Genomic DNA, 13,929 nt, shown 5'->3' with positions numbered 1-13,929 from the left:
ACTAGGGGTGAACAATCACCCGCCAGCACCACTAACTACCAAGGTTTGTCTAATCATGCACTGTTTTATAGTGTGTATGACAATATTTGACTAGAGCTTGTTCTTGCATAGTGCACATTTTAAAGCCCTAATAAATTATTGTAAAGCTTTATATGTACCTGTCTTACTGGAATTAATGGTGTTGTGTGGACTGATTGAAGCCCTAGACCACTCTCACACCCTTCCTCAGACTATGCCTTGCCACTTTGCTTCCTACCTTGATTGGGTTTGGCTAAACTCTGTCTTGCCTGTACACCATAGTAGGTTGGCCTCCTGAAAAGCTCTGCGACAGGGATGATTTTGTAAATCCATCTAATTCTAGCAACTTCACCCACCTTATCACTTCCCTCCGTTCCTACCCACAAACTCATTGACCCTCCAAGCAGTGCTGACACCTGCCCACAAATTATACACCCACTACTTTGCCCTGCACTTCTCTAAAATGCCCAAATCTTTTGCACCATACCTTCCCATTTCTTCGTACTCCAATCACCTCAACTTCCTCTTGCCTATCCCCTTTTTGCCCCTACCTCACCTATGGAAGTAGCCCCCATGCTCATGGCTGCCAAACCCTGTGGCCACTCACCCTTTTGCTTCACAGTCCATTAAAAAGCTTACTTACAGTAAACAATCTTCTCTCATGTCCCCAATTATCCTCTACACTGCAACATTTCCTGCATGATGCAAAGTACCCACAGCATTATTTATCCTCAATTAGTACTCTGAATACTAATTGCGTGCGAACTACTGGCATGCTTCTCCTAAGCCACTATGGATAGTTTACAACCGAATCACCAACTGCCTCGGAAACTAATGTGAATTCCGCAGCCCCACACTACCAAGATGACATTGACCCACAACACTGACTTGTTCTCAGCTGCTCATCACTCAATCAACATTCTCCACAACCCATCCAGTGTCTTACGAGTGAGTGGATCACCTTTACCTACTAACCCTCTCCAAGCTCAGAATCGAAGGCACTGCTCTTACAGAGCTTGCCTCATCTCTCACTCTGGGCATACAGTCTCCATCCATCAAGGGATGGGTCCTAGGTCCAAGGTCTGCTGCTTTTTAAGCTCCTTCCCTCAGTACTTCTGTCCACCTTCAAATTCTCCTACCACCTGTCTGCAGATAAGACCCATATTTTCTTCTCCTCCCCCTACTACATCCCAGATCTTCCTCGGTGGGTCTTCAAATGGCCATCCATCACTAGCTGGCTCTCTTTTACAACCCAATGTCATCTCCTGGCCTCTGATGATCCTCCAATTCGATTCGAAGTGATCCAACCGTGGCTGATTTTGCCACGGCCGGAATGTTCGCATGAGAAAGATGCAAACTACCAAAAGTTTGCTCCTTTCTCATGCAAACACACATACTATGGGGGCTGCAGGGGTTTCCCCCGCAACCCCGCTCACTATACTGTGTGGCATAGTGAGCGGGGTGTTGCAGGGGACACCCCCGCGGCCCCCATAGTTTTTTCTTTTTTTTATACTTACCTGCAATGTTACCACCAAAGGTTCGAAATTTTGGTGTTCGAACCTTTAGTGGTAGCATTTTTCGGTCGTTTTGCACAGTCGGGCCTTTTTTTCGGTCTGATCGTACAAAACCTCCAATTCTCCCCTCCCTTATTTATTTCCCCTCAGACCTCCTCATATCCAACCCCTAGGCGCTCAACTTTGAATCCTTTTTGATAGCGATATTAAGCTCCAGCACTTTACCACATTAACAGTCACATCTGTTAAGATCCACCTTAATAGCCATAAAATCTGTGCAGATACCATCATTCAACCAGAATTCTAATATCCACCCTCGTTATCAGCTGCATTGATTAATGTTCAACTCTCTTCCTTGGCCTCACCAACTTTTCTTTGCCTCCCCATGACCTAGTCCTCTTCTATGCAACACACTCCCTTTACACTACCCTGTTCCTCACCACATTGTCCTGTTGCCGCCCTGTCAGCAGGCTATTATGCACAACTGGTGCATCTACAAACCTCTTCTCATTTTTAAATCTATTCAAGGTCTAGATTCCCCTATCCTCCCTTCCTTGTATCCTTACCACCAAACAAACACCCCTTCGCAGATATCAACCCAAGTAAACAAATGGATGTGGGTTCCAAGAGAATGCTATATCACCACCACAAATTGAATAAGTAAATATTTGGGTGTTGTCAAAATATGCATTGAAAGTTCATTAGTGCGCGGGACACACATCGTTATAGAAGAACTATGTAGATTGATGCCCACTTCACTACTACTGGGATAAGGTTTAAGTTATTTGCCTGTAACTATTGTTCTCCAGCATGAGTCTGGGATGGATTCTGTGAAAGAAAAAACAGTTTCACTTTCACTTTAAAACTGCATTACCCCTCTAAACCAATCACTGTCCTCTGGGTCACACTGCCCTCATCCAATGACAGTCTGATCCCTAAACCCCACCTCTGGCAGTCATCTTCAGATTTGTTAAGCACGTAAAGTGGTAGTATGACCAAGAAGAGCCGCAGAGGGGCCGGACAGAGGGTTTGCATGTATATCCACGACAGACCCATGCTGGAGAACAATAGTTACAGGTACGTAACTTAAAATTTCTCCAGCATGGGGTCTGGCATGGATTCACATACTCATGAATAACGAACACACAGCAGTACACATTACACAACCATGTGAGGTGGCAAGGCTCAAAAGAAGCAATTAACAGTTACCCCTGGAACAGACACCTCAAGTGAACAGGTTGCGTAGCACTGCCTAGCCGACTCTGGACTCCTCCCTAGAATCCCCGTCGACGCAGTAGAACCTCGTGAAGATATGCGTGGACCTCCACGTTGTAGCCCTGCTGTCGTCGAGCAGGGGCACACGAGAAAGGAACGCCGTCGTTGCAGCGATTGCTCTGGTGGAGTGGGCTCTCAGACGGCCTGACGGAGGTCGTTAGCCAGCTGATGTCTCGGGAGGATAGCTCAGGGGTCAACATGCTCGCCTTGGAAGCAATATGACATGGAGCACCACAGGTTCGATCCCCGGGTCCGCAGTTAGAAACCGCTGGGTATTAAACACATTATAAATAACCTATCATATCATATCCTGACAGTGCACAATACAGCTGCAGACCCATCTTGAGATGGAAGCCTTGGACAAGGCCTTCCCATGATTCACAAGTCTAAAGCTCAAACAACTGAGAAGTCTTCCAAAAACTCTTTGCGCGTGCCATGTAGAACTCCCAAAGCACGAGCAACGTCCAGGGAATACAAGGTCCTGTCTGCCGGCAACAAAGGGTTTGGGAAGAAAACAGGCAACACCAAAGGCTCGTTGAGGTGGAAACCCGACGGGACCTTTGGCATGAAAGTGGGGTGTGAATACGCAGAACCACGTTCGATTCGTGGAAAGTCACATACGGCTGCTTGCAGGACAGGGCATGGATATAAACCACTCGTCTGGCTGAGGTGATGGCCACAAGGAATGCGGTGTTCGATAGAAACTTGAGTGGGGCCTGATGCATAGGTTCGAAGGGTGCACCCGTAAGTCTCGTCAGGACTATGTTGAGTTCCCATGCTGGGGCAGGTGCCTTCACCAGCGGGAAAGATCGAAAAGGCCCATTGAGAAACTCCTTTACAAGTCTGTGGGACCACAACGCTCATAACCCCCAAACTCTAATGCTGGAGGAGCCATGCCTTGAGGTTAAGGAATAATGGGTCGTCATGAAGGATTGTGCCTCTCTCTGGTGAGCAGATCTGGAAGTACCAACAACTTGACTAGAGGTGACGCTGACAGGCTGAGTAGGTCTGGATACCAAATCTGCCTTGGCCACGCAGGGGCAATGACCATCATCCTGCACTAACACTGTCGGAATGTGTTGATCACACGTAGCAGGAGAGAAAACGGGGAAAGGCATACAGAAACAGACCCTGCCACGGGAAGGAGAACACATTCCCCGAGTTTGCCACAGTGGCAAAAAGATCAATCAGGGGTCTGCCCCATTAGATAGTCCACCTGATCCTGACAAAGCTCTCACTCGTGACAGGCGCGCAGTTCCCTGCTGAGGGAGTCTGTGACAGTGTTCTTGATGCCTGCTAGGTGGAGCGGGACAAGGAACATGCCCTGTCTGATGACCCACTGCCAAAATCCCTGAGCTTCCTTGGAGAGCGCTGAGGATAGAGTGCCCCCTTGCATGCCCCCGTGCTTGCGATGTGGGAGGGCACCGCCACCGCGCTATTGCCCGCCAGAACTCATCGTTGAGAGCGATCTTGTCTGCAAAACTATCTGAAACTTGTATCCAACGTGCATCCAAGAATTCCTGTAGGGGTCGTATCTGCCACCTGCTACCCCTTCCCTTGACTGGCCGCCAGCCTCTCCTCTGATGCCAGGCAGGCCACTGTATTGAGGCTGGCTCTGAGGAACATTGCATACTGCGATGGCATTAGGCAGGGCTTCGGATAGTTTACTGAGAACCCTAGCTCTGTCAATAGCCAGACGGTCTCCTTCGCGTGCTCTTCAGCCAGTTCCCAGGATCGGCCGTGCATCAGCCAATTGTCCAGGTCTGGGTATTCGCGTATGCCCTGCAGATGGGCCACCACCAAGGCCAGGCATTTTGTGAACACTCCTGGGGTCACCTTTAAGCAGAATGGTAGGGCCTTGAACTGATAGTTTTTTGGCCTTGTACCAGGAACCATAGGAATATCCAGGTTTACTGTGGATGGGGACGTGGAAGTACGCATCCTCTAAATCCAACAACATCAAGAAATCTCCTTACTCCAGTTGGCCGAGCACGTGCTGCAATGTGAACATCCTGAATTTTTGGCACTTGTTCAGACAGCATAGATCTAGGATGGGTCTCCAATCACCCATCCCCCGCCCACAGTTTTCTGTCTGACCAGAAAGTACAGAGAATATTTCAGCAACATGGCCCGCTCCTCTTCCAGGAGCTGAGGGGTGTGCTGCTCCGGACGTGGAACCGGTGAAATATGAAGGCACCTGTGTTGGAACTCCAAGGTGGGTCCCTGGGCGACAGCGTCCATCCCCCATCTGTCAGTGGTGATCTTCTTCCGCACGCTGACAAACCTATTCAGCCGGCCTCCCACCGGGGTGCACGAGTGGGGACGCAACTTCTTGGCCGGTTCAGGCTTGCTGTGCATCAGCGCCCTGCCGGCGAGGGCGACGCTGACCTCTGCTACCGTAGGCCTGGGAGCAGCCCCCGTAAGCTTCCTGAGTGGAGGAACAGGGAGGTTGTCTGTACGACATGGAATATCCCTGGAGCAGCGAAAAGACGATGAGCGATGCTGCTGCCGTGTGCCAAGGGAACGTGCCGCCTCAGTATCAATCTTTATGGATTTGTCAAGCGCCTTCCCAAACAGATTTTCGTTGCCGAACGGCACGTCCAGCACCTTTGCATGAACATCTTGGAGGAAGTTAGTGGCCTTCAGCCATCCCTGCTGACGCAGGCAAACACTGTTTCCCATCTGCCGGAAACCCGAGTCGGTGATGTGCAGTGCCGCTTTAATGGCATGGTCTGACACCGCCTCCCCCTCCTGGAAGAGGACAAGAGCCAGCCTAGAGCCCAGCATGTACCAGAGCTCCCAGTCGTATTGGGACAAGATGGACAGATCATTAGCTGCTTTGATTGTGGATGCAGCCGTGTCAATGACCGTCTTCCCCATGGTGTCCATCTTCTTCCCCTCGTTTTCCGGAGGGACTAATGATACTGATGTCAGGTTGGCTGAACGTTTTCTTGCAGCTGCCGACACTATTGAGTCCGGCTACGGGGGTGACCTCAAACACTTGGGTGCAGAGTCTGGTACCCTGTATTTCTTTTCCAACCTGTCACTTTTGGTTGGAGCCGTGTATGGGTTCTTCATGAGGGCCAGGCCTTCCTCCCAAATATCGTCCAAAAGGGGTACAGCCATGATGGTCTTTCTCTTGGATTCCCGTCGTTGATATAGGAAGCCTACCTTTTTGGTTTCCTCGGGTACCAGCTCAAACAGCTCCGAGGCCTTGGAGATAAAGTGGAAAGATCCCACCTCGTCTGGTGGATAGCCTCTATGAGGGGCAACCAGGTGCAGTGATTCGCCGTCTGCCGGGAAGAAGTCCACATCCTCGTCAGTTTCCGTGGCCATCTTTGTACCAGTGTCCGTGTGTGTATCCGGGTCCAGTGGTATAGTCAGGTCCTGGCGTGGTGGAGGAAGTTGACGTGGCGACGTCGGGTGACGCTTCCTCTTCTTGCTTGGAGGCTGGTCAGGGGCCTGCGGAACAAAAGATGCCGGTGCTGGAGGAAACCTCTGAAGGATCTCCATCACTAGGGTGTGGAGAGTCGACAGGATGTCCATGGACATGTCCCTCGGCAGACTATGGAATGCTAAACCCTGCGCCATCGTCCTCCTCGTGGGCTGTATGGACACATGCTTGGTGGTGGTCGTCATCCATGGAGGAGATGTCCATTGGCTGAACGTAAAACTGGGAGGGTTGTTCTGGGACCTCCTCCCCCTCCCCCCTTCTGAGTCGTGTCAACCCTGGGAAGCAGGAACACTCTCTGCGCTATAGGGACCACCCTCACTGGGTCGGTACCACTCGCCATTGCGGGCGCCTGTGAGGCCTTCTTCTCTTCCTCCAGCCTTTGTATCCCCAATTTCTCCCATAACTTTCTACGTGGAGTAAACCAATCGCAGGCTGGCTAAGGAAGCGAATGGTGACGGCGATCGCCGTCTATCCGACCTGTGAATGGCGGAAGAGGTCTTGCGGTTTTTGCCCTTGTCTTGGGGAGTCTGCAAAGGACTTCACCCTCCTCCTGGGGGGAGACCGCTCCTCTGACCGACCAGTCCTGGGTCGGAGGGCTTGCTCAACTTGAGCCATGCCACCAGCCTGCTATACCAGTCTTTCTTCGAGAAGCCCAGGCATATGTCGCACTCATCCTCATTGTGGTCCGGGTGCAGGCAGCATATACATTTTAGATATTTGTCCTCTACAAGGAGGTTTCCAAGTCCGCATTTGGTAGAGGGCCTGAAAATTGTCCTTCCCTCCTCTGTGATGGTCGGAAGGCGCGAAGTAGGCCCAAGGCGGCCTTCCAGAAAACTTCGACAAACAATCGCCCTTGAGGGGCTGCACAACTTAAACCACAAAGGATCCCCCGTTGCCGGCCAATAAAGATAGGAGCACACAGGCTCCGATGGAACAAAAATAGAACTTTTCTGCGAAAAAACTAAAAAATAGATCGGAGAGCAACACGAGGACTCCAAACACTGAAGGGTGCCGTAAAAATCTGAAGATGGCTGCCAGAGGCAGGGCTTAGAGAGAGGACATATTGGATGGGGGCAGTATGACCCAGAAGACAGTGATTGGCTTAGAGAAGAAATACCATTTTGAAGTGAAACTGTTTTTCCTTTTACCGAGGATTCCCAGCCTGACGACTTGGAATATTCATGAGCATGTGAATTCATGCCAAGCCCCATGCTGAAGAAAACAAATTCCTCAACAGTATCAGTCTTCCAAACTCTGGGATGTGTAGCTTTTGAGGATAGAAGCACTATTGATTTGCCAGTTAGATTTTCTTCCCTGGCGAATCACAAACTGTAATCTGGTTGTCCAGAGAGTGGTACACATGGGAGAGTGGCACTTTAACGTTTCCAAAGCTACAGTGACAACAGATGATTAAACAGCAAAATTGCCCTCAATCATAAATGGCACACATCGAAAGCTCACATTTATCATCCAAGGCCTTTAAAAATGCAGATTCGGAAGGTCTGTAGTGGAGGTTGAAATTCTACAGTCAACTCTAGCACAGCACGCCTTTCTTTCACCTAGAAGTGTTATGACCAATTGGGATTCCCACAAATAAGGTACTAGAGTACTGGTTGTAGGTTAACTGAGCATTTTACAAAAGCTGTCTGCAATTGACAGCCGAAAAGTGGCATTAAAGGTTTAGTTTTTGAACACAACAACAAATCAGATTTGTCTTATAATAAATAAAACACATGTGAGCAAAAGGGCTTATTTGCCAAAACGAACAAGGCCTCTTGTTAAAAATTATGTACAAAGAGACTGAAAATGTAGGAAAAAATTAAACTCAAAATGAGGAAGTAATGAGCTCTGACCAGACTGCTAGATGGAAAAACAGGACAATGGGGTCTAGGCTCTGGTGGTCAGTTAGCCTGGGGAGTGTGGGTACCTTTGAACAGAGGGTTCTTTTTTATCAACTTTTCCACATTCCAAAATGATTTATCTGCTTTGCACATCATTTCCTGTTTAGCAATTTAGCAGCCTCGCCTGCTGCACCAGAAAGCTTCACAAGTTGGGCAGATGGAAAATCCAATGGACAAATTGACAAGAAACAAACCCCTGACAAACAACTAAACAATAGAAAAGAGTGACTGAAGAAAAACATGAGGTAGAGTGTGCTTGAGGAGTAGGGCAGTTATTAATAGACTGTATGGATTATGGGGCACTTATCCGATACATTTGTATCAATTTTTTGTAGTAAACCCGTGTAGCATTTTGTTCTACACCTGAATAGTTACACCAGTGGCACAAAGGACCAGTAAAGCAGAGGACAACTGTTTGCCACTCACCGATGTGGGTCAGACACCAGATGAGGGGCCCATGTCCGCGAGCGGAAAGACTGCATTCCAAGTTGCCTCTGCAAGTCCTTTGGTATTTCAGCCGTGGGGTCAGTCATCGCTAGCGTATGACGCTTGGACCGGTTAGCCAAATATCTGCAACAAGAAGCAATACACATATTAAGTTAAAGACACCATGCATCAGAAACGAGAAGGCTAGAAGAGAAATAAAAGGCTCTTCACAATTCACATAAAAGCTTTGCCAGAAGGCTCGAAATGTAGCACTTAATTCTCTTTGGTAATAACTTGACCAGCCATACATATACACCCTAGCCCTCAAGAAAAAGGAAACTGTAGCACAGCCCGGCTTAAGGAAAACACATTAATTTGTTAGAAGATTTGTTATAAGAGTTGACCAAGAATGCAAAGGAAACTATCCGTTCTTACAGCACAGGATAGTAAGACTTCTGCTCTTCTTTTTCCTCTGTATTAAATGAAGGCAAACAGAAAAGTCACCAACTTAGAACATAATGCAAGCTTTCCTTGCACCACTCATGTCCAATTAAAGGCTGCATCCAAAAACACATTCATAACGTAAATAGAGTGCTACTCAATTCTTTGGAACAATTCATTTCCAGAAGCACATATTCCTAAAATAAAACTTCATAGCAAGCAATGCATAGAAGTACAGAATCCATCAAAATCCATCAAGAGCATCAGTCTGTTGGAAGGGTGTTGAAGAAGGAAGCTGACGCAAAGGTGGCAGTTACAGACTTATTTATTAAAGAAAGACCCTCACTATCCCCATCATCTCAGAGGTGCTTCCCTGTCACAAATTAATACTAAAGGATCGGTCGGAATGTCTGTCAAAAATCAAAGTCCACCGTCCTGTATCACAACCTACTTCTATCCCTTACAATATAACTAAAGAATAATATATTCCAACAGAAAATTCCTTCCTCAGGAGAATGACTCCCTTCTCCTGGTATTCCGGTGATGTTCAAAAGAATTTGCGGGGTATGGAGCCATGTCTGCATTGGCGCTGGACTTCAACTGCTCAAACTAGTTAAGGTAGTGCGTATTGCACGGTCAAGAAAGAATATATAAGTCGTGCTCATTGATAATTATTTGCATGTTGGTTGTATTTGCATTAGGTAGCTATAGTTTTGACCGTGCACCAAGGTGATGCTCACATATCAAAAGACCACACTTGTTTCGACCATCAGATCTTTATCAAGGCTGTGTAGTGGTGCCTTAGTGAGCTTATCAATTGGAAATATGGTTGGTGGTGGGTGCCAGGAGTGAAAAAAGTTAGTTTGTGCAACGAACATTAGTTAGGTTACATATTGGCATACAGATTCCATTATTGTGGTCACAGTATCTCCATTTCGTCGCAAGCTACATTGGCTCTCAATTGAAGACCTCATCAGGTTCAAGATGGCTTGCATCATTTTCAAGTGTGTAAACGGTATCGCCCCTTTATATTTTAGGGAGCTAATTCAGGCGTATTACCCCGTAAACAGCTACGCTCCATTGATGGTCACCTTTTGGCTATCCCTCACTCAGCATATAAATCACGGGGTGATAGAAGATTCTCTGTCTTTGGTCCAAAGCTGTGGAACTCTCTGCCACTTGAGCCGAGGACTATGAGCTCACTTCTTTAGTTCAACGGAGCACTAAACACCTTCCTGTTTAGATAGATAACCCTCTTTATCATGGGGGCTCGATATGAAACCAGATATATCCGCTATCTATTATGATTGTCACCTGCGCCGTTATACAGTTCATTTTATTCAGTGCGTGCTACAAATCCTAAAAATCAATCAACAGTGGGTATGGTGTGACATACATGTGCATGCTCGGTTCAACACGACATAGATAATTGACATAATGAATTAACCCAGTTGTAGATGGGCCAGAGGTGCACCAAGGGATGGTGGGGGCACAGGAGGGGAGCGGAGAACGTATTGGTTAGGTATAGTTGGACTATGATTGCAATATAAATGGGGTTGGTAGTAGGAATTTCTTACCGTTGAGCAAGTTTGGTAAATCTTGTTCCTTGTATAAGGGTGCTCGATAGCAACTATGAAGCTAAAATAAAGTAAAATAAAATTGGTGGGCTAAGTACCTTGCGGGGTAGGAGTTTTTATTGGTAGCGGTGAGGGGTTGGGGTTAGCATGATTTAAGAAGTGTGGTCAGACCTGGATAGGTCTGGGATCGGTTATTAAGGGTGAGGGGTTGGCAGAGCCAGTGCAAGCAGTTGGCTATGTCCCATGGCCCCCGTGTGGGGTCGTTGGGAGGAATTCTCCCCTCCCTTATTTATTTCCCCTCAGACCTCCTCATATCCAACCCCTAGGCGCTCAACTTTGAATCCTTTTTGATAGCGATATTAAGCTCCAGCACTTTACCACATTAACAGTCACATCTGTTAAGATCCACCTTAGTAGCCATAAAATCTGTGCAGATACCATCATTCAACCAGAATTCTAATATCCACCCTCGTTATCAGCTGCATTGCACCAGATTATGTAATAAAGAGCCCTGTGGCCAGTGAGGGTGAAGTGTTATTTGTGGAGCCCGCGCAGTGCGATATGGGGCTGGGCTGGTGTTATGCTGTGTGTGCTAGTCTGCAGAGGTGTGCAGTTGATGTGCGTCGTTACTGGGGCAGTCAGCTATGGGGCGCCTCCTGTGTGACCTATTTTTCGTCTGCTTTGTTGAATTACTGTGACAGAGTGACACCACTAACCAGCAATTAATACCTTTAACCTTACTCATAACCGGTCTTAACATGGGTTTGCCCAACCTTGGCATGCTCTGTGCGCCGATATGTATGCACCATACAAAATGCTTCTCACTCTACACGTTATCAGTTACGACGACGGGTGGTTGAATTAATTTATGATCCTCTTTGGATGACATGAATACGGCTGTCATTGCGACCGCCAGGACGTACAGGTATAATGTAATGCAATGATTCGTATCGGGTCATATGTACACAGCCGCTACAGCGACCAGTAAGAAAAGAGGGTGCTAATTGGCAGACACATACCCTTATTCAAGACGAGTGCACCTGAATTTTTACACTTGGGTTGGTATACGATTTTACACCTGCATAAGCATTATGGCCATTAATGGGGCACACTTGACTTCTAATCTGTTTCAGGGAGACAGAAGACCGCACTGACATAGCCCAATGTGTGTGAAATAAACTTCCCAGTGGGTCCAAAATCCCTGACCACAAGGTAAATGTTACTGAATACTTAGCAGTTTATTATGTGTTGTAGAAAGTTGAAACCTGGCTCATGGGGGCATTTAGTTAACAGATACGGTATATACTTCATTTCACAGATAGAAAACATTCCAAGATCAACCATCCACCGATGAGGTCAGTGCTTGATGTAAGTGTATGGTATTAATTGGTGAATATCAAATTGAATCATCCTAGAGAGAAATTACCAGGTAGTAATAATGGGATTTGTTAGTCAATATAGGCACATAGAAGAACATGTAAATGTAACTATCCTTTGCCAGGAAGAATCAACTACAAGCCCTGTGTTGTAATATGTTCGGGCGCGTGTGGAATGTTGATGGCTCTTCAGGCATCAACATTCCACACGGGCGAGTTGGTTCAGTGATTCCCCAGTGGTGGCTGCTTGCCGCTGGGGTCCATACAATAAAAGGTTATACTAATCTTACCTGAGTGAGGATTTTGTAATTGGCGACGAGGATCTGTGTGGACCCCATCCGTCCCCACGCGTGCGCCTCCTACGCTCCTGCTGTCTGCTTCGGGGCAGGCAGTCAAGGTGGTCTGGCCTTATACTCGCACAGCTGTTGCAGTGACTCGGCGCACTGCTGGCCCGATCTGTGCAAGAAAGGAAGATCGGAGGTGCGGAGTGTATCGAAGGGCTGCTGGCAGTGTTGGAGTGCTGTGGCGGTTGGCGGGCCCCTCGGTGGATGTGTACTGCCCTGCCCTGTCATCCGGCTGCTGGGGAAGCTATCGTTGGCCTCTGAAGGACCTGTGCGGCATTCAAAGTGGTTTCCGGCTCTTGGGTTGGGCTAGATCGAAGCCCAGCTTGTGCAGTGAGAGCGGCCGGGGAAGCTCTGGAGGCGCGGCCACCCTGTCTTGGATCGGGGGGCCAGCTTGTGAAGCGAGTACGGCTGGTGAAAGCCCGGAGACGCAGCCGGTCTTTCTTCCCCGATTTCGCTTTGCCGGCCCTGAGCCTGGGCGCCGCTATCCGGGGGGGGGCGGAGCCAACTCCCCTGTCTTCCGGGCCGCGTTGGATGTGACGCGGCCGACGCTGCTGCTAGTAACGACGTCCAGGGGGCGGAGCCAACTCCCGTGTTCCGGGCCGCATTGGACATGACGCGGCCGACGCTGCTGCTAGTAACGATGTTCTGTTAGGACTCCGGGTGTTATGGCACAACAAGCAGCGTCTGGGTGGTGCGGCGCAGACAGTTGAGCAGCGTCAGTGGCTGTTGTTCGTTTCAGGCAGCAAATAGAACGCTACTGTAAACTGGTAGGTTTCCTTTCCCTGCCATCGTTGGTGGCGCCGCCAGGAGCACTCGCCACAGTTTGCAAGCTTGACAATTCCACAAGGTGTTTTGATTGTGGCAGTGTGGACCTGACACACTTGGTACTGCAGTTTACATTTATAGTGCTGCTGGCAAGGGGTGACATTTGTTCCTGAGAAACACCTTTCTTGTGCTGACTGGGATTCGAGCAAAGAGACTTTTGTTCGCCAAGGGAAGTACTGTGCCATTACTCGCCTGCAACAAATTATTTGGGTGTGGATTGTGGTGCTTTCAATTCAACATGTTGCACACAGCTGCGAGGCCTCCCCCCGCCTTCTTACCAAACCCTAGTGAACCAATTGTTCCATGGGAACAGTGGGTGGATGCCTTCAAGGTGTATTTGAGGGCTGCTGGTGGGGCTAAGTTCACCGATAAGGTGGCTGCACTTCTTAACTGTATTGGTACTGAAGGGTTGAGGGTTTTCCGTCACCTGCCTGGAGAGAATGTGATGGTTCCAGGTGGCGGTGAAGGAGAGATGGTCATAAGCGCATATGAGACTGCCCTAAAGAAGCTGCAGGCTCGTTTTGGTAAAAGGGTTAATGTTGTCTTAGAACGATATAAATTATTTTCTAGGACACAGGGGTCCACGGAAAGCATTGATGCCTATGTCACAGCGTTAAGGGCGCTTATGGCCACATGTGGGTTTTTGGGCAATTTGGATGAACACATCAGGGATCAAATTATGATGAAGACGTGTAACCAGAAGATCAGAGAAAGGTTGTGGATTGAAAGCGATCCTCCCTTGGATAAAGTCTTGGAGATTGCTAGAGCAATTGAGGCC

General features: G+C 48.2%; 1 protein-coding gene across 4 annotated transcripts in view; it reads right to left on the bottom strand.

The window, feature by feature from the left end:
* SIK3 (SIK family kinase 3) overlaps window positions 1-13,929 on the bottom strand; it is a 2,024,801-nt gene that overhangs the window by 611,165 nt on the left and 1,399,707 nt on the right. For all 4 annotated transcript variants that reach the window (XM_069614493.1, XM_069614491.1, XM_069614492.1 and 1 more), the window contains one exon: window positions 8,589-8,732. In XM_069614493.1, the coding sequence (XP_069470594.1) occupies window positions 8,589-8,732 (144 nt within the window). The remainder of the gene's footprint in view (window positions 1-8,588; window positions 8,733-13,929) is intronic.

Source organism: Ambystoma mexicanum, chromosome 9 (assembly GCF_040938575.1).
Source record: "Ambystoma mexicanum isolate Mex_15411 chromosome 9, UKY_AmexF1_1, whole genome shotgun sequence".
Lineage (NCBI taxonomy): Eukaryota > Metazoa > Chordata > Amphibia > Caudata > Ambystomatidae > Ambystoma > Ambystoma mexicanum.
Note: the sequence above shows the minus strand (reverse complement) of the source record. Positions and strands in the feature narration are given on the sequence as shown.